Below are 20,998 nucleotides of genomic sequence, written 5' to 3' on the forward strand. Positions count from 1 at the left end.
AGCCTTGATTACAGTAGATACTGGATTAGAATTCTTATCTTTAAGAGACATATTTTAAATACTGCTTCCACAAAATGTGTGTGGACACGAAGGGTCCAATCCAGCTCCCAGGAGGAGTTTTGCCTATGGTTGCCAACTTTGGTTAGCAGTATTCCTGGAGGTTTCATCAGATTCCATAATCTTTCATTAAAGATTAATCTTTAATTCCTGGAGACTCCAGGAAAATCCTGGAGGGCTGGCAACTCTAGTTTTGCCATTGACTTACAAGATCAGGTACCTGTGAAAAGCCTGCACTCACACTAGTTAAAATTTGGTTGGTGTTAAAGGTAACTGCATGCACGTGCAAATGCATGTTTTGCAAATGCAATAAAAGTGCAACATAATGCAGGATTACATAGCCAGTTTTGAAAATTTGGTCTTGAACTGCATGGATGCTTGGCCTTAACTGTAAGGAAACTGAGTCTCTGCTCTTTTTGTTTTAAATAAAAATGTGCATTTTTTTTCTTTTACTTATTTTGAAAGGGGAGGAAAAATAATCAATTGAACAAGAAAATTTGAATGTGTTCAGTTTATTCAGATATAAAGGAAAAGAAAAGCAATCACTTGTTAGATAGCTACCATCCAGATACAGTCAGCATTTTTTGTAGCCTATGAATTAAAAAGATAGCCAAATTGCTATCCTGTCTGTGAAAGAAAGAGTAAAATTCTCCCCTTCATTCCATGGAGGAGGCATCAATTATACATTCTGCACTCATTCCAGATGGGGTATGGAACCAAGAGGAGAATTTCAACCGAACACTGGTACAAGGTATGATTGGGACTGTTTACTCTTTATCACCAAGAACACATATTCTAAGCTTTTTACTGTGCTTATCATTTTGGGTTTGAAAACTCTGAACATCTTACAATGGAAGGAGGAAGGGTGATGGTTGTCAAAGAACTGCACTGAGACTCAGGAGATCATAGGTTCACAGATTTGTTCCAGGCTATGCCAGGCTTTCTGTGCGATGCTTAATCTCCCTGTCCCTCAGTTTCCTCCTCTGAAAAGTGGAGAGAATACCATTTTACAAGGGAGCAGAGTGGATAGATTCATTCCTGTGTGGGAGGTGCTGAGACTCTATGGCCATGAGTACCACAGAGAAGGTGAAAATGTCTGAAATTTCTATTTTTAAGGCATGGATGAAAAGTCTGAGTCAAGTGAATAAGAGGAGTTACTCACCTGTAACTGGAGGTCCTTTGAGATGTGTGGTCCCTGTCTGTATTCCTCTGTGGGTTATGCATGTGCACCATGAGCCCAGAGCCAGAACATTTGAAAACAGTGTCTGTTGCTCCATGCATGCCCCCTGCCTCACCTCATGCCTCACCTCATAAAGGACAGGCTGGACTGACCACCTCTTCGGTTGCTTCTCTACCACAAATCAAATAAGATCTGAAGCAGAGGGGAAGGAGGATGGGTAGTGGAATACAGATAGGGACCACACATCTCGAAGACACTCCAGTTACAGTAACCTCCTCTTCTTCTTCAAGTGATGGTCCCTATGGTATTCCACTGTGGACGACTGACAAGCAGTACCTAAGTAGGAGGTTGTGAGGATGTAGATTGTAGGGCTGAGAGGAGTAATCCTGTCCCAAAGAAGGCACCAGCAGAAGAGTCCTGTACCTGGGCATAATGTCTCGCAAATGTGTGAATGGAGTCCCATGGGGCTGCTTTACAGATGTCCCAGAAGAGTACCTCCTGAGGAGATACCAGAGTTGTTGCTTGGTAGAATGAGCTCTTACCCCACAGGGGCTGGGGGTTCAAAAGCTGATAAAGTAGAATGCAGCCAGAGATCCATTTGGAGATTATCTGGGTGGAGTTGGTGTGTCCATTGACTTTTTCTGCTGTGGTGATGAACAGTCTTGGGGACATCCTGGTTGGTTTTGTAAAAAGCCAAGGCACACTGAACATCGAGGGAGTGGAGTCTTTGTTCCTCTGTGGAAGTGTGCCGCTTTGGGAAGAACACAGGTAAAAGAAAGGATTGGTTAAGATGAACTACCAAAACTACTTTAGAGGTGAATTTCGGGTGTAGGTATAAAGAACCTTATCCTTATGGAATTTAGTGTACAGAGGATCTGCCATCATCACTCGAAGTTCATCAGCCCTTCTTGCTGAGATGATGTCTACAAGGAAAGCGACCTTCCTGGAAAGGAGGGGCATGGAGCAAGTAGCTAAAGGCTCAAAGGTGGAGCCTTGTATGTACTGAGAGAACACAGTTCAGGTCCCACTGGGGGGCAGGCTTTTGAGTAGGTGGGAAGGTTCACAAGAGGAGGGATAACTCAGTGGTTTGAGCATTAACCTGCTAAACCCAGGGTTGTGAGTTCAATCCTTAAGGGGGGCCATTTAGGGATCTGCGGAAAAAATCTGTAGGGGATTGGTCCTACTTTGAGCAGGGGGTTGGACTAGATGACCTCCTGAGGTCTCTTCCGATTCTATGATTAGGCTTTTCCAGAATATATTGGTCAGCAGCTGTGCAAAGATCAAGTAGCCCTAAGAAGGTGGATTGTATGCACTGATCACTGCCAAGTGTACTTGCAAGGAGCTGATGGACAAAGAGAGGATACAGTCCAAGATGAGAGGAATATTTGTAGTCTCTGGGAGAATGCCTCTTTGCTTTGCCCAAGAAGAGAACATTTGAGAGCCAAAATGTCCTGTGGAGTGGCAACAGATTCAGATATCCCTGGCATGAGAGGTTTTGCCTGGGCCATCAGAGCTGGTAAGAAGGGTGGTATCTGAAATTGGCGGTGATCAGGCTTGGTCGGTGCGGACAGATCCCGGGGCTTGGGAGGAGCTGGGGATGACCGTGCCGGTGGACAATGGTCTTGTACCAATGAAGCCCAATGCTTTCAACTTCCTTGTTGTGCCTCTGGGACTTAGGACGTACTAAATCCTCACAGGCCAAGCCAGTGGGCTTGCTTACAGCTGAGTCCAACTTCTTTCAAGTGGACTTAAGAGGAAGACTTAGTGCTTCCTAGCGTTCTGACGTGACCCCACCGTAGGGTCTCTGCAGGCAGATTCTCTCATACCAGAGTCAGACTTCACAGCAGGAGGTGCACTCTTTGCTGAATCAGGCTGATGTACGGGGTGTGTGTGGGAGTGTTCCTGGGCCTGGGTCCAACTGCGGCCTCAGGGCCTCCATGAGGATTTGCGGAGAGGAAGTTCCTGCCCTTCTCAGGTGTGGCTGGGGAACAATCAGCAGATACTGCACCTTGCCAAAATGTGAGTTTTCCCAAGGCAGTACAGGCCGTGCTGGTGGTCATTGCTGACTGAGAAGGATGGTGAGCAGGAGCACAGAGTTTGAAGCCTGAAGTCCTGGGCATAGTCTGGTACTCAAATGGGGTGAGAGTGGGGGGCTAATAGTTTTAAAAATGATTAAAACTTTTAAAACCTATTAGAACTGTTAAACTATTTACAGACTAGATGATTCTTATTTTGTAGAAGGAAGCTGAAGCTGCGGACACTCAAGTTTTTCACCTGAACCCTGTGGCAGTGAGAAGAGACTGGAGAGGTGGTTAGTCTGCCCCCGCCCCCTCAATCTCTGGGTTGGAAGCACAAGGTGACCCAGGGCATATGGACAGACCAGCAGGCACTGCTTTCAAATTGTTTAGCTCAGGGTGCATGGTGCATGTGTGTGTAACCCACAGTGGAATACAACAGGGACCATCACTCGAAGAAGAATCTGTGTGATCTGATGACAAGACAATCTCCCCCCCCAAGGAAAAGCACTCGTGAGCGCAACAAAAATAATCACTATGCTGCTTGTGAGTAAAAGGTCACAGCTTAACCAAAAGGATCTGTGAATGCACTTCACTTTAAGTGCTTTTTCTAATATTTAAGAGCACTTAAGGAAGAGCTGTACACGATGACTGGGGAACTAAATCTCCACATGCTTCATTAACTGATTGTTGAGGATGCTAAGAACAATTTCTTTGTGATAATCTTCCTGATGCATCTGAATTAAGCATCCACTTACATGGCAGGAGCATCTAGCCTTTTTTCAGACCACTGCTCATCATATGCCATCCTTAAGAATAGAGGTTTGATCAGCTGCTTAATTTTAGGCCCCATATATTCACCCATTGTATAACCTTATGTCAACCACAGAGGTAATAATCTAATACATGAGAGCAGGCAATTAACTTTCTCTGAGTTGGGATGTAACAGTATTGATCATTCATCCAGCTGTGATTCCTAGCATGACAGTCACAAATGACTGTCCACTGAAAGGTAGTGGAGGTTTTTGCTGAGACTCCTAAAGGAGACTTCACAAACTTTATAGGATTTCCCTTTCAACAGACTCTTGAGACATGAAAAAGATATTGCTCCAAGGCTGAAAGACGCTGCTGCTTTATATCCAGGTCCATTACATTCTTTGAATTTTGGACCTTTGGGTCCGTTGTAAAGCTGGGTCTTCCAAGGACAGCTCAGGGCTTTTTTCCCTTTAATTGGCAAAAAAAATCACAGAGAGGTTTAGAACCCAGGAGCTCTGTGCTCCCAAGCCTGTGCTCAGACTGCATGAGATTTTCTACTAGATTCCAGCCCTCTCCCTATAATGGCTGGATGGGTTTACAAGACGTGGAAACAACTGAAAGTGATGGCAACCTCTGCTGATCACTTGTCCCCAATATAATAATGCTGGAATCATTTCTTACCATTATCATCACCTGAGTCTGACTGGAAGGAGCTGAGGGACTGAATTTCAGAGTTGCTGCCTTTATTACTTCCGGCAAAACAGGTCACCTCTTCAGCATCATCAACCTCTTTACCTTCATCAATAGCAAAAAACAAAGCAAAATGGTACTGTGTAGGTATGCATATATGTCTAGTTATACAACTGCAGAGTGAGTTAAATGGTGCAAACAAGTAGTTCCCTCTTGCTTTTGTTGGAATAAAATTATTTACTTCAGCTGTGAGAAATGACCTCATCTACTGGACAAGAGATCCAGCAGATGAGATGAATTATGTTTTTGAAACACTTGACAAGTTTTGAATGGCTGATGATAGCCGAAGCAATGAAGCAGCAGCTGTTTTAAATTTTCCGATTTGAATGCTGTGTGGGATCAGAACTAATTAAAATTCTGATTCAAAAGGGTGCCATAAACATCTTATACAATAGATCATAATTACATTGATCTTTACTGTTCACTGGCCTGAGGCAGAATCTCATTCAGGGCCTGCTCCAATGCCCACTGAAGTTAATGGGAGTCTTTCCATTGACTTCAGGGGTCTCTGAATTAGGCTCTACTTGCTCTGCCACTGGTGAATAGTCACAGTGATTATACTTTGCACTTCCAGAGCCTTTCCTCTTCAAGCACTTGACAATTTCTCCTAACTCCTGAACAGTTCAGAAAGGTACTAATTTAACTGCCGTCTATGGTATATATATATTTCCAAACAAACAACTATCAAAGTGGCACAATTACATTCTGTAATAAGGATATTTAGGTCTTTATTCTTCTTTTGATCAATGACCGTGTTTATAGGTAAGAAAAACATATCTATATCTGCAAATGCTGTTGTCTTCAATGTAAGTAGCAAGTCAAAAATTAAAACACTGCCAGAAAGCCTGAGAATTATATCCTCAGTAAATAAAGGTTATTCTTGTATTTCACAATGCTAGAAATACATTTGGTCAAAATTCTGACCTCATTTACATCACCCAATTGAAGTTAAAAGGTTAAGCTCGTTCTGCACTTGTCCCTTAGTTCTCGATTAATAATTTCCAGAACAATGGGACTTCCCATATTAAGATAAAGGTTGTAGTATGGGCTCCTTCAGTTGGAAGTTTCAGTTTAATCTACAAAACAAGGGTTTCAAGATGCAACAGAATAAAAGAGGAATGAGTTTACTAAGAAGAAAAAAAAAGATGAGGAAAAAAAGAAAACTTTGAGGACCCATGCCCTAATACAAAGCGTCTTATCAAGCACTGCCTTGTGATAAGGCCAGAGGGACATACAGCCTAATATACGGCCCTTGGAAACTGCTATTTCCTGATGTGATAACCTGTATCATGTCCCATGTGTGGATAGACTGTACAGAAATTGAAGATGTGTTTTGCTATCAGTAAAAAGGGAAGAGAAGCACTGGGAACACAAATGGTTTAAATATGAAGATAACAGATTGTACAAGGCTTTAACATTTAGCGCAGATGAGAAAGTAATAGGTTGAAAATGTGGTTATAAGAGCAGCTTACACTCTTCCAACAAGCAGCTTAAATATTAGAGATAAAAAGCACTTATTAATTCATTTCCTGCATTCATTTTTAAGTGCTTTGTCTTGCCTAGTTCTAAATACCCCTTGCAAGATTGACTGCCCAAGCTAAGAGAGCTCACAGTCAGGAAACTTGGCCTAAAATTTTCCATTTCAACAGAAAGGCACTTGCACTTCATCATGCGGCCGGAATCCTCAGAGCAGTCTTCCTCGAATGTTCTGAACAAATAAAAAAAGTAGGTGGGTTGTCATATTTTGATGATCTAAACAGGGCACTTGTATACCTAGTCTCATCCTAATTACATCCTTTCAGAACTAAGCAATCACTCTCTCTGCGAAATGTAACAACTGTGAGTACATTAGTCTGGGCTGCTTTCAATAAGATTCATTAAGTGATCCCTGTCAAACTTACCTAGCGTTAACCAGACAGCACATACTGGTTCACTCTGCTACCCTTGAGCTCATAAAACTGCTGTACTCTAACAAGAGCTGTTATAACATGTGTCAGAAAGGGAAAGTAACGCCCAGCATCAGATGACGCTACTCACTTTCAGTACCACCGTCCCAGGTACTCTTCCTGATGGAGTCACAGTCAGATCGACAGGGAGACATGGCTGGCAGGTTGGGAGCCACGCTGCACACCACCACACCCCGCCTTGCTGTTAGTATACGAGGAGACTCTGGATGAAACGTCGTCATCTCCTGATGCTCAACTCCAAGTCCATCCACTATCTTGTCTAAATTGTTCCGTGAGTCACTCTGGAAGCAAGGGGTGTAAGCCATGGGCCTCACAGGGACTTGCGGTGGCACTACCTCTTGGTAGATATTGCGACTGTCCCCACTGTTCCTTAGGTTCTTGAACTGGATCCCATTGCTCTTGTTGAGCAGAGCAGCAGTAGCCGGGTCCTGGACCAGAGTGATATTGTTGCGTGAGTAATTTTTCCTGAACACTTTCTTGCGGAAAACTATAAACAGGATGATCAACACAAAGATAACAAAAAGGACGACTGCTATTCCTATTAGCTCTTCTTTGCCGACGTAGGAATGTCCGGCTTGTATGTTGGGTACCACCACAGGCCTGAGGCCACAATACTGCCCCACATATCCAAGAGTGCAGTTACATAGAAATGAGCCAAAAACGTTGATACAGGAGCCGCCATTTTCACATTCCTCTCTTTCACATTCGTTGACATCATCTTCGCACCTTAAGAGAACAAGACATGGCTATAGATCTCGGAGGAGAAACCTTAGCAATCAACACCGCTTACCCTCATTTATTTAGGCTGTACAGTCAGCAGTTGTGTTTTGTACTCTCCCAGTGTCCAGTGAATGAACATATTATCCAGCCACATTACAATATTTAAAATCTTCTAAAGATGGAAATAAGTTCTGCTGCTTTTTAAGTCAATGACAAGAAAAAATACTGGAGAAAAGAACTGATTAATCCTACTAGTCAGGAAAAAGGACTGATTCACCACTGCATTACTCCCAGGTTTTATGCTGGTGCAATTCCATTGATTTCAGTGGAGTGAAACTGGTATAAAACTGGACCCATACAGTGATGAACCAGGCTCACAGACTGTAATAAAAATGCTAACTTTTCCGTAGGTGTTTTGGACCATTCCATGAGATTCGATACAAATTGATATCCCTGCTGTACAATTCCACAGAAGAGTTCAAATAACCTAACAAAAGGTTAGCATTGGCTATTAAATTCTATATGATTTTAGATGGTTAGGAAAGAGAAAGGGAATGGAAATGAAAGACAACAAATACGGGGAAAAGGAGATATCAAAACTGTACTGATATGGGAAAGGAGAGGGTGATGGGGACTTTCAAAGGAGCCTATGGGAGTTAAGTGCCCAAATTCCACTAGAATCACTGAGCTAAACAACAACTTTGGGAGCTAAGTTTAAATACCCACTTTGGAAAACTTTGGCCTAATGGATTTCTTGGATCATGTTAATATGGCCTCTTGGTAAACCACATGATTTGGCTATACTTTGTTAGGTAAATAGAGGCTTTGGGGTACAAGATGCCCTATGCAAAAAAGACCTCGTATTAAAATAATTCAAAGATGACAATTCCCCACTGGTAGTTCACTTACGTTACTCCTGTCAGTCCATTTTTGCAATTGCAGATGAAGGCATTGCCTATCGGGTCACATGACCCTCCATTCTGACATGGATTTGGAAAGCACACTGTGATCTCAGATTCACAGTTTCTTCCTGTGAATTGAGAGAGGCAACTGCACTGATAACCTGGGAAAATAAAAACAAAAGCAACAACAGGCGCCTATAAATACAACTGTCAACACACAATACAATCTGGTTACATTAGTAGCTGCCGGGTAAATTGAAACAGAATCACTTGGGGTGAGGTTTCACACAGGAATTCTGGCATGCAACTGTGACCCACATTAATAGCAATGTGAGAGTCTGTCCCCCGCTAATGGCCAGATCTTATAAGAAGCATATACATCTGCAAATGCCTGTGCCCTAATGGAGTTGAACTTTTGGCTCCAAGAGTACAGCCAAATGTGTTTACATCTAGAGTCCTGGGTTCCATTGCAACAGATGACATCACCAAAGAAGTAGTTACAGTCAGTAAGTTTTCCTTCATTTTCTGATATCAGCAACTGGCCTTTGAGAAATCCTCAGGGCTTCCATGCAGAAAAAATAAATGCGTCTAGACCAGGGGTGGGCAAACTATGGTCTGCAGGCTGAATCCACTGAGGAGCACTGGGGAGCACGGTCTGGGGCCTGCACTGCTCCATTGCTCCAGCTGGAGAGCAGGGTCAAGGTTCCCAGAAGCAGCAGCATGGCCCCGCTCCAGCTCCTACGTGTAGGGACAGCCAGGGGGCTCTGCTCTGCACGCTGCCCCCTCCCTAAGCGCCACCCCCGCAGCTCCCATTGGTCAGGAACTAAAGTCAATGGGAGCTGCAGGGGTGGCGCCAGTGGACAGGGCAGCACCCAGAGCCGCCTGGCTGCGGCTGTGCATAGGTGCCAAAGAGGGAACATGCCACTGCTTCTGGGAGCTGCTTGAGGTAAGCACCATCCAGAGCGTGCATCCCTGAGCCTCTCCCTGCGCTCTAACCCTGATCCCCCTCCTGTCCTCTGAATCTTTGATCCCAGCCTGGAGCACTCTCCTGCACCCTGAACCCCTCATCCCCAGCCCCACCCAAGAGCCTGCAGCCGCAACCAGACCCCTCATCCCTTCCCACATCCCAGCCCCCTACCCCAGCCCTGATCCTCCTCCCACCCTTTGAATCCTCAATCCCAGCCTGGAGCACTCTCCTGCATCCTTAACCCCTCATCCCCAGCCCTACCCCAGAGCTCACACACCCAACTGGAGCCTACACCTCTTCCCACACCCAACTCCCCGCCCCAGCCCTGATCCCCCTCCTGCCCTTTGAACCCCTTTGTCTCAGCCCAGAACACCTCCTATACCCCAAACTCCTCATACCCATCCCCACCTCAGAGCCCACACCCCCTACCTGAGCCCTCATCCCCTCCCGCACCCCAATGCCAATTTTGTGAGCATTCATGGCCCGCCATACAATTTCTATTCCCAGATGTGGCCTTGGGGACAAAAAGTTTGCCCACCCCTCGTCTAGACACTTAGAAAATATTTCCAATTCAGACATTTACAAGGATAGTACATCAGAGTTTACCGATCTCATCACTAGAAGAGAAAATCGCATGACACTAAATTAAGAATAGACATGAAAACGATACTTAATATTTCTATGTAATCTGTCATCTAAGAGACTCTGTGTGCTTAACAAACCATAACTGACCCACCCAACGCTCGAGTGAAGTGGGAAAGCAGTATGACATCCATGGTTAAGAACCTGTTTAATCACAGCCTGGTGTAAATCAGGATTTACTCCATTGAAATTGACGGAACAGCCTGGATTCGAGATCATACTATTGGCCCCAGGTTTCCTGCTCAGTCTCATACTGAAGGTCAGCTGCAGTTAGAAATAGAACCCAACAGTTCCTTGAACTTCCAGTTTCCTTGCACACTCATTTTTGTAATGATGAGTAACATTAGTGAACATTGCTTAAAATTAATAACCTGGAACAAATTTAGGGTTGTGGATGCTGTCGCTGGGCCTATTAGACAACTGTAAGTATCACAAAACCACATTTTCAGTGTTCCGGTGTCAGTGCTGCATCTGCAAGAGGAGGTGGGTCTTTTTTCCCCCAATTCAGCCATTCTGAACTGCATTCTGAACATTCAAAGATTTGGACAAACACACAGAGTGGCCTAATGAGATGCGAACCTGGCAATGCCATATACATTATATGATGCCAGCCTATTAGGAGGATTTCTTGTTACCTGGAAAACCATTTGCTTACAAATAGTTTGGAAAGGAATCACTGCTTGAGTGAACAAGATTATGTCAGTGTTCTATTAGTGACATCTATAGACCAAAACACTACAGTAAAGCATTATAATCTCTCTGTGTATTTAACTTAACCAAAATATTTAATTCACATACAAAAGATTTTATGCAGAGAGTTGTCATGTGACAATGTAATAGCTGAACTAATATGTTTTCAGTAGATTCCTGACCTAACCAGACAGTAGAAAATGAAATAAAACATTTTTATAAATCAAATTTCTTTATCTAAGTTACTAATAATTACCAAGAATTATATTAAAATATAATTTTCTTGTCACTTTTTGCATGTCTCTGAGCTTGAAAACTGAAAAAAAGGTAATTCAATTTTTCTTTCACGTTATCATACAATAAAGCATGATACTATAATGTCTGGATTGCTAAAGGAACCCTGTTTCCACTAGAAATAAAAAAGCGTGCCATTTTCATTATTTTTTATATTATTTGCACTGAGAGCAGCATTTAGAAAACCTGAACTCTCAGATGCTCAGAACGGATTAAGCTCCATTGTGCTAGGCAGTGTATAAACAAAACAAAACATATAAGTTTAGACTTACAAAGCTGCATTTTACACTGAATTTTGGCCTTTAAAGCGCAGTCAGACACTAGCCTAGTACACTAAGCAGCACAGTATCTAAGTATAGGGATCCATTTCTTAGGTTAGGAAAAAACATTCATAAAACAAGGTAAATAGAGTCCACCTTTATCACTGATTTAATCTCAGGGCACTAATCCGGAATCTACTTATGCTAATAGTTTGGGACCAAAAGCAGCGGGGAGACAGCTTTCCAGTTGCACAGATAGCCCAAGCCACCAAAAACATGTTCAGGAGGATGCCACTCACTCCAGCACATTCATGGGTGGAGAACTATTCTCCATGGGGAACTACAGAAGTGAAGCACTGAGTATGCTGGAGATTATTGCCGGCAGGCCAGTGCACAAAGCAGACTCCCTGGCTAAAAGACTGGCCATTCCCTTTACTCTTGCCTATCCCTTCAGAAGTGCCTGTGTTCTTGTTGCATGGCAGCGACTGCAGGTCAGGATGGAGGATTCCATAACTCACCCCGTGACAAGGTTTGATCTTGAAGCAAATCCCTTTGGCTACTGTTTCTGATGTGGGGTTCAGATTTAGGCCCTAAGGGAGGAGGTATGATACACATTGCATTTCATGGGACATACTATGTGATTCATAGATTTATAGACTCTAGGACTGGAAGGGACCTTGAGAGGTCATCGAGTCCAGTCCCCTGCCTTCATGGTAGGACCAAATACTGTCTAGACCATCCCTGATAGATATTTATCTAACCTACTCTTAAATATCTCCAGAGATGGAGATTCCACAACCTCCCTAGGCAATTTATTCCACTGTCCAACCACCCTGACAGTTAGGAACTTTTTCCTAATGTCCAACCTAAATCTCCCTTGCTGCAGTTTAAGCCCATTGCTTCTTGTTCTATCATTAGAGGCTAAGGGCCTAACCGAGCGGTGGCGAGATGCTTTCGTGTTTGTTTAACACCTGTTATCGCTCCAGGATCCCTTTGCTTTTTTGCAACGTATCCCGCTTGACTCTTTTAGCTTGTGGTCCACTCTGACCTTAGATCTCTTTCTGCCTATCCTTCCTGCAGTCTTTTCCCATGTCTGTATGTGTGACATGATTATTCCTTCCTAGTGGGTACTTTGCCTTTGCTTTATTGAACTTCATCGGTTTACTCAGCCATTTCCTCCATTGTTCAGTTATTTTGATTTTGACCTGTCCCAAGCAGTGCAATCCCTCCCAGTTGATATCGTCTGCAAACTTAATAGCGTCTTTCTATGCCAACATCTAAGTCGTTCTGAAAGATATTGAACCGCCAGTTCAAACAGACCCTGCGGACCCACTTTTTTACCTGTCCAGCAGGATTGGGAGCCATTAATAACTACTCTCTGAGTACAGCTATGCAGCCGTTTGCACGCACCTTTAGTAGCCATTACAGCTTGTATTTGCCTAGTTTTAGATAAGGATATCGTGCGGAGACGTGATCATTGCCTTACTCAAGTCTAGGTTCCATCCACCGATTCTCCCTTATCCACAGACCGTACTATCAACGAAAGCGATCACATGGTTGACATGATTGTTCTTACAAATCATGCGGCTTCCCTATCACTTACCATCCATTTCGCAAGTGTTGCATGTTTACTACGTGCTGCTTCCATGTCTCACCTGCACAGAAGTTAAACAACCGGTCGGTAGTTTCCTGGGTTGGTTTTATTTCCTTTTTATTAGATGGGCACTATATTTGCCCTTTTCCAGTCTTCTGGAATCCCTCCCGTCTCCCATGACTTTCCAAAGATAATAGCTAGAGGCTCAGATTCTAGGATGCATTTCATCAGGCCCTGGTGACTTGCAGGCATCTAACTTTTCTAAGTGATTTTTAACTTGCTCTTTTTTTATTTTATCTTCTAAACCTACCTCCTTCCCATAAGCATTCACTATGTTAGACATTCCTTCAGACTTCTCAGTGAAGACCGAAACAAAGAAGTCATTAAGCCTCTCTGCCATTTCTAAGTTTCCTGTTACTGTTTCTCCCTCCTCACTGAGCAGTGGGCCTACCCTGTCCTTGGTCTTCCTCTTGCTTCTAATGTATTGATAAAAAGTCTTCTTGTTTCCTTTTATTCCCATAGCTAATACAAGTTAACTATTATCCCACTGGCACTATGAGAAGAAAAACACAAATTTGCTTCCCTAAAAAGGCAGGCAAAGTTAAAGGAAACACTAATGACCTCAACCACGGAAAAGAGCACATTTCAAATAGTCTAGGGCTTGATTCTGCTGCTACTGAAGCCAGTTGGGGAGGCTGTGGATGTTCAGCACCTCTTCAAGTCAAGCCATGTATTCAGGTGCCTAAATATGGATTTAAATGCTTAACTTTATGTACCCAAGTTTAAAAACACTGGTCTATATACTTCAGTGCGGTATGAGTCACTGCTGAACTGACAATGTTTCAAAAGGGAGCAGAGGAAGATGACAGATAAAAACTTGTTAATTATTATAAATAATAACACAAATACTAAGACCATCACATGTACTTTGTCTTCCTGATATTTTTAAAGCTGCGCATATTCAGTATAGCACTTGTCTGCCAGAAGGCCACCCTGCAAACCTTAGGACTGGTCTTCAGCTGATGTGAATAGGAGCAGTGCCCATAGACACCAGCTGAGGAGCTGATCCTTCAGCTTTTAATAAGGCTTTTAGCACCACTCTACCAACTTGCCTCTCCTCAAGCCTCGACACTTTGACATCAGCATCTTCCTTGCCTCCACTGCTCACCTCTCCCTTTTTGGTGATATAAAGTGTCAAGAGGCACCAGGACACTCAAGCAGAGCTTCCGTGTGGTCCCAGAAGAGGAGCCTCCAGCAAGCAATGACACTTGCAGTACTACGCAGGCTTCTCATCTATACATGTATGTTTGCTTGGCTCCTGTAGTGCTAAAGAAGTTGTAAGCAAGGAAGCACTGTGCCATTGTAGCAGATGGGATGACTCTATGCAGCTGTTGTGCAGAGAGTGTGTCTGTTGCTGGTAGAATCTCCAGCCTATGAGCTGCTGTCTATCCTTAGGTTCACTCGACTTTAGTAAAGAGGATATTCCAAACAGCTGCCAATTCTTTTTAACATGCATATGGCTCCTGTTTCCATCAATTACCTGGCCTTCTTTTGTGACGTGCTTTGCTTTTACATCAGTTTCAGGCATGTCGTTTCCATGCTGTGCAGTTTTACCTCACCAATTCAGAGCTGGACCTATAGAAACAAGTCTTGCCTCAAATCAGTTATACAGGGAGCTGATTGGTATGAAGCATTGGAGCAAAAGGAGAGTTCCCTGTTTTGCATTTTGATACGATTCTGTAGATATCTGGTTGGTTTGGGGACCAGAGTATTTTTCATCCAAGCATATTCCTGCCACCTCCAGTTTGTTTTAGCTTTCTCACACAGACATTGACTCCCTTGCCATTCAGATTGTAATTACAATGAATCTCTATGTTCTTCATTCAAGATTCGTGGAACCAAATTGTTTCTCTGAATTTATAGTCAGAATCTTTTACCTAATTTGAAACCATAAAATTCAATCAAGAAATCTGGAAGAGCTGATTAGCAGTCGTTTACAGTTATACAAATAATAAAACACTCCAACTCTTTAATTTTTTTTTAAACCTTAAAGTCTTTTAAACATCAACATTAAATGGAGATGTGATGTTAAGATTCCTTTTGTAAATCACGGCATTTCATTTGCGTCTCTCTGAAGGAGAAAGAAAGAGAGACCGCGTCAGCTAATGACCATACAATTAAAGCAGCCTTTTGTTCTTTGCCTAACTCCCATGGGTGTTCTGAGAAATACCTGCTTCCCATGTTAAGGTCTGTAAAATGCATCAAAATTTAAAAGCACCATATAAATGCTACAAAGTGTATTTTTCCCCCACTTGGGATTTAAATGGTATTTATGTAAAAAGCAAGCGCTCATAGAATGAGGAGGAGGAGGAAAGGAGTGTTGTTCTCTACTCATACTTCACCCATGATCCCAGAGAAGCTAGATGCCGCTGTTAAACTGATACATACTAAAATAGCTAACATTGATCTTTATGATGTTGTCGTTAGGATTCACAGTTACTGCCTCACTAGTTAATAATGGGGCAGCTGCATTTTTCTGGGAGCTAGTGTCTATCCGTACAGATGGTAAGACAGATTCTGTCAGCTCATGTTCGAAAGATTTTCTTTAAAGTGGTAAGGGTGCGATTTTTTTACCCTTTAATGGAAAGTTTGAATTCTGCAGGAACTGGAGGCTGAAAGAGGGCTGCCGATACATAATCTCACCACAAACCGATTCAAACCGACTCCTGAGACTCAACCCAACGTGATTTTGTTTTTCACTCAGACTTGGGTAAAGCTGCCTGTTCAGACAATTCAATCAAGGCCAGATGTATAGCACTGATCAAATTAAAATGAAGTAACTGTACGTCTAATTACAAAGTTTGTAATCTAAGATTTGCTTCTGTGACTGATGCAAAACTTGGTTTAATATTCATGCTTGTACTATTAGCACACTTGGTTACAGTAAACGCTGTGTACGCCACTGCCGTTTGCCTGCCTTTGTTCATCCTGTTACAGGAGCAGCCAGATTGCCATTTATTATAGCTGGGTCTGATAGCATTGCTTGTTATTAAGGTTGCCCAACACTTCCCATTTTAAGACCCTGTTTTCAGTGGCTTATATTTTTTTTATCAATCTCCAACTGTTTGGGCTGAAATTTTCCATGCCTTGGGCTGATTGTTTGGGGAAACTAGACTGCCTTTGCCATGGAGTTCCTGTGCAATTCTAAGCAAAGCACTTAAAGAAACTTTTTACAGTAGTCCTTTTAATGTGTATTCCTCATTTTCTGGGTGCCTGACTTAAGACCCTAGGGTCTAACCTGTGGAAATGTGGAGCTGTATGGCAGCTGTGCTTTGAACATAAAAAGTGATATACGATGCTAACTGCTTTGACAAATCAGGTCCTGGGTGCTTCAAATCAGACACTCAGAATTAGTGGAAACTTTTGACCTTAATCTCTCTGGGCCTCACTTCCTCGTTTGCAAAATGGGGACAATCCCACTTCTTCACCTCTCGGGGGTTTTGTGAAAATAAATTAATGTTTGTAGAGAACACAGCTACTATAGATTCATAGATAAGGCCAGAAGGCACCTCTGGATCATCTGGTCTGACCTCCTGTATAACACAGGCCAGAGAACTTCCTTGAATTAATTCCTGTCTGAACTAGAAAAACATACAATATTGATTTAAAAATTGCCAGTGATGGAGAATCTACCATGATCCTTGTTAAGTTGTGCCAATGATTAGTTACCCTCATTGTTAAAAATTAACATTTTATTTCGAATCTGAATTTGTCTTGCCTTGACTTCCAGGCACTGGATCTTCATTTACCTTTGTCTGCTAAATGTGATGTATGCCATAGAAAACCAATGAGGAAATTAGTAATTCTGTATTTAGAACAGGACTTGACTCTTTGACGTCACAGTGTTTGGTCGTAGCTATAACTCTGAGCTCTCTTTGTTTTCTCTTAATTTCATGGTAAATTCTAGCAGGATTATTACAGGAAAAGGGAATTTACAATTGTAGGCAGACTACTCTGGAAAATTCAAATTCAAAATTTATCAAACTAAATTTTGCTTTTATGCTGAACACTGCTCACTTTGGGACAGATTCCAACACCCTTATTCATAGTTAGTAGCACCTTGCTCCAGTGATTTCAATGACCCTGTGAAGTAAGGTGCTATGTAAAGCACTGGGCTGTAGGCGCTGCAGTGTTATCTCGATAGTCCTTGACTTAACTGGACCAGAATTGGGCACCTTTGGTAGCAAAATGTGTGTGTGTGCACTTTCCCCACAAAGAAAAGCTGCCATCTCCTTTTCTAAGATAAAAATGAAGCTTTGTATATTTTATTTTAAATCCACTGAGGGTGCTACCATCTGTGCCAGCAAGCGCAATGTTCTGCCATCCTTAAAAGCATGCTACAATTTGTGGTTATATAACTAGCATTTGACATGGTGCAGGGATCTCCTTTCAACCCAATGTAATTATATGCTCTTTTTATATATTGAGGATGGCTCACACTAACTGGATTGTTTTGCCTGGTGGAAAAAAATGGCCATGACTTGTCATAGCAGGCTGGTTTATACAGCCACTCATGTATAGTTAGGGCCCACTAGTTTGAAATTATGGAACTATAACAATCCTTTATTTACATATATTGCTGAAACAGTAAAAAGAGCAAACAGATTTCTTAACTAGAGACAGCTGAAATATCCCCTCTGGGCACTTTCCTCCTCATTGAGGCAATAAAGCATGCAAGTCTAAATAACTTCAGAGCCTAGATTCTGGAAGTAAATTATCTTGACTTGAACCATTTATGTTATTCTAATAATAAAATGGACTCAACATTTGGAGCTGCATGCATCCGCCCTACTGCCCTCCTGTAAATTGGCAATACATATGGTGTTGGGAAAAAGAATCACCATGAAGTGATTTGTTAGAAAGGTCTCAATATACTCACCATGCAATTGCTAGACAATACAATAAATAGATTCAAGTTAAATCAATAAAAGACGCAGTTCCTACTCTCCCCATCTTGCTAACTTGGTGAATACTTGACCTAATATATTATATATGGAATCTGAGTTAACATTTCATCTTTACTTCCCAGGATTTCAGTAATCTTGTTTAGCAGTTTCTCAAAAGCTGCTGCCTCTTTTTCACTCAGAATTATTTCCTTTCCCCCTTTATTGCACGTTGCTTATTTTCTTTTCTTACATTTGCAGGTAAAGATCTTACACAAACACATGAGTTGCAACATTTGTCTTCGTGCTGCACATCGAAAAATCCCATTGCTATGCTTGGTGTTAATACTGAGATTCTTTGTTAATGCACGTGCTGTGGGTTCATTTCTTTTAACTATCTTTGTGCTTTCTTCCATTGACCATACATCTACAGATTCCCTGACTCATCCTTGATCTTACTTGTTGTGAACCAAAGCAAAGTAGGAAGCACTGAGGGAAATCCTGGGATGGCAGCAAGGTTCTGTGGGCCAAATTAAACCTCTCACTAGCGGGGCTGTGAAGAAGGTACCTTGCACGAGCAAAGACGGCTGCAGACCATTCAGCGAGCCCCTCCCATATGCTCAAGGAGCACAGACAGACCAGTTATGGCTGCTTCTGTACAAGAGCACTAGGAAAAGTGCCTATAACCTCCTCCACGTGAAAGTGAAAATCCAGCTTCTGTGTTTTCTTGCAATACTGCTGAAGAACAGGGCCGAGACCCGGAGTGGAAGAAGCTCTGGGGCCCGGGCCCCACGAGAGTTTTCCAGGGCCCACGGAGCGAGTGAAGGACCCTGCTCCAGGGGCCCCGAAAAACTCTCGTGGGGGCCCCTGGGGGCCTGGGGCAAATTGCCCCACTTGCCCCGCCCTCTGGGCAGCCCTGCTGAAGAATAAGCTTGCTTTTACAGAGCGAAGGACTCCGGAGTGTGCAAGTTTCCTGCAGATTTTCTTCCATTTTTAAAAGTGAATTTCACTCCAGTTGAACTATTTCATGTCTGTGCAGGGCTAGTACTGAGAAACAATAAATAGATGCTAAGTAATATTATTACTAACAGGTGCTTGGAAAAGGCGCCAGACTGCTTAATAATTGGAATCGGAGCCCACAAAGCCAAGGAAAGGCTCTACCCCTTCAGGTGAGGGAAGGGCCACTGAACCCTGAAATCAATAGATTACAGGTGACAAAAAAATGAAGAAAGCAGGGACAGAAGTGCAGGTCATAGAGTCAAAACCAGGGCTCCAGAAGAGGCCGCCAAGCAGAGAACGCCAGGCAACAGCCACATATCCAAGGAGGAGTCCAAGGAGTCAGTGGATGCTGCACAGAGGAACCCTACCTAGACGTGTGAACATATGAAGGACTGGAAAAAGGGCCCACAATCTCCGAGAACTAGTGCCAGGAGACGGCTGATGAGTAGGTCCTGGGACTTTGTAGGGCCACAGAAGATGCGTGCATAGAGGTGCCAACCTGACAGATACGGAAAACAAAGCACTGAATTGTGCATGGCAGAAAAAAAGGTTCCTCATTTATGCGCTGCAAACTCTGACCGGGAGGGCCCAGCCTTAGCAACAAAAAGGTAAATTTGTCTCCACATCCATTCAACACTCTCACTGACAGGACAGCCCAATGATACCAGTGTTTATTATGATTTGGGCACCTGCTCATTGGGAATTTGCTAGGAAACCCACTTCACACAAGCTGTCAAGACAGGAACAGTCACCTCCAATACAGGTGTGAGTCAAAACAATGACATAATGGCGTTGCCCTGTTACCAAGACCCAGAAGAGTTCAGTTCCCCCGAGACTCTAATGCACATGGGCTTTGTCTGCAGTTGTATAACACTACAGACTCACAATTTAATATATAGCTATGTACTCAAAAATGGATGATGGCGTTGTGGAAGTCTAAGTAACAATCTGTGCCAGCTTATATAGAGAAGTACAACCGTACTGTTCAATCTGTGATGGATATTAGGTACCACCATTTTTGTTTGCAACCTCTGTTGCTGTAAATGGATTTTGAAAGCCTCAGCTGAGCACCTCAGTAATTGTTATGCTATTGGTGTCTACATAAATAGGATTATAGTAACACAGAGTAAAATACAATCTCCTCCTTGAATACTAATACACTGAGAATAGTTGAGTGCCGTTTAGTTGTTGTTTATGAAGTTGGTAGCTTTTATAGACTTTGCCAAACCTAAAAAGCTTTTATAGAGTTTATGAGACTTTCCCAGCGTGTTTCTGCATTGAAAGACTTGTGACATAGACTGAATGAGAGACAAGGTGGATAAGGTAAAATCTTTTATGGGACCAATTTCTGTTGGTGAAAGAGAAGCTTTAGAGCTCTTCTTCAGCTCTGTGTAGCATGACAGCTTGTCTCTCTCACCAACAGAAGTTGACCTAATAAAAGATATTACCTCACCCACCTTGTCTCTCAATATCCTTGGACCAACACAGATACAGCACTGCAATAGACTGAATGAGATATACAGACTTTGCCTCCCCCGCAAAAAAAATAAAATGTAATTAAAGACATTTACCACCAGATGGCAAACTAGTACAGCTCCCTCCGTTCTGGCAAGGATTCCTCTCACATGCATCAGGGTATAGAACGCAGCCAAGCTTTAATTCAGTCAGACCAACCACTTCTGCAAAGCTGCTGCGCTTGTTTTGGAGCGGCAGTTCATTGTTATTCAGGATAACAGAATCCAGGCAGCCCTGAAAACCACTCAAGACCTGGGTAGTCCTCTTGTCAGTCAGGCTTCGGACATTATCCACTTGCACCAGGGCTCCAAAGTAGACAGAGCTATCTGTACTCAGAGTCTGGAAGTAGAGGGGAGCTTTGCGCCGCTCCACGTAACTGTCATCAAGTGACAAACTTGTGAAATTCCGATTGAGCTCCAGGAAGACCGAGTGCCAGTTCCCATCATTAACAGTCCTGCCAGAAATTCCCAGGATTCCCGGGCCACTTCCACAGTCCAACTGGAACCACAATTTGCCATCCACGATCTGTGAGCGTAAAAGCAAAAACCAAACTGCTTAAAATACTGGTTTTACAACACTTCTTTAATGTGCATCCTTAAAACTGGTCTGATACTTTACACAAATACTGTGGTATATTGTAGCAACCATTCACAACAACACACAGACACAGCTGGAGCAGTATAAATAAGTTTCACACTACAGGAGCGAGAGCGTGATGGTGTAATCCAAGGGATAAGGCACTGGGCT

General features: G+C 42.9%; 1 protein-coding gene across 1 annotated transcript in view; it reads right to left on the reverse strand.

Moving 5' to 3' along the window:
* The window catches only part of FAT3 (FAT atypical cadherin 3), a 518,717-nt gene that overhangs the window by 13,876 nt on the left and 483,843 nt on the right, over positions 1 to 20,998 (reverse strand). Inside the window, 4 exon segments of the mRNA XM_075061745.1 lie at positions 4,690 to 4,803; positions 6,796 to 7,451; positions 8,355 to 8,508; positions 20,308 to 20,776. Of these exon segments, the coding sequence (XP_074917846.1) occupies positions 4,690 to 4,803; positions 6,796 to 7,451; positions 8,355 to 8,508; positions 20,308 to 20,776 (1,393 nt within the window).

The sequence above is a fragment of the Chelonoidis abingdonii genome, chromosome 1 (genome assembly GCF_003597395.2).
Source record: "Chelonoidis abingdonii isolate Lonesome George chromosome 1, CheloAbing_2.0, whole genome shotgun sequence".
Taxonomy (NCBI): Eukaryota; Metazoa; Chordata; order Testudines; family Testudinidae; genus Chelonoidis; species Chelonoidis abingdonii.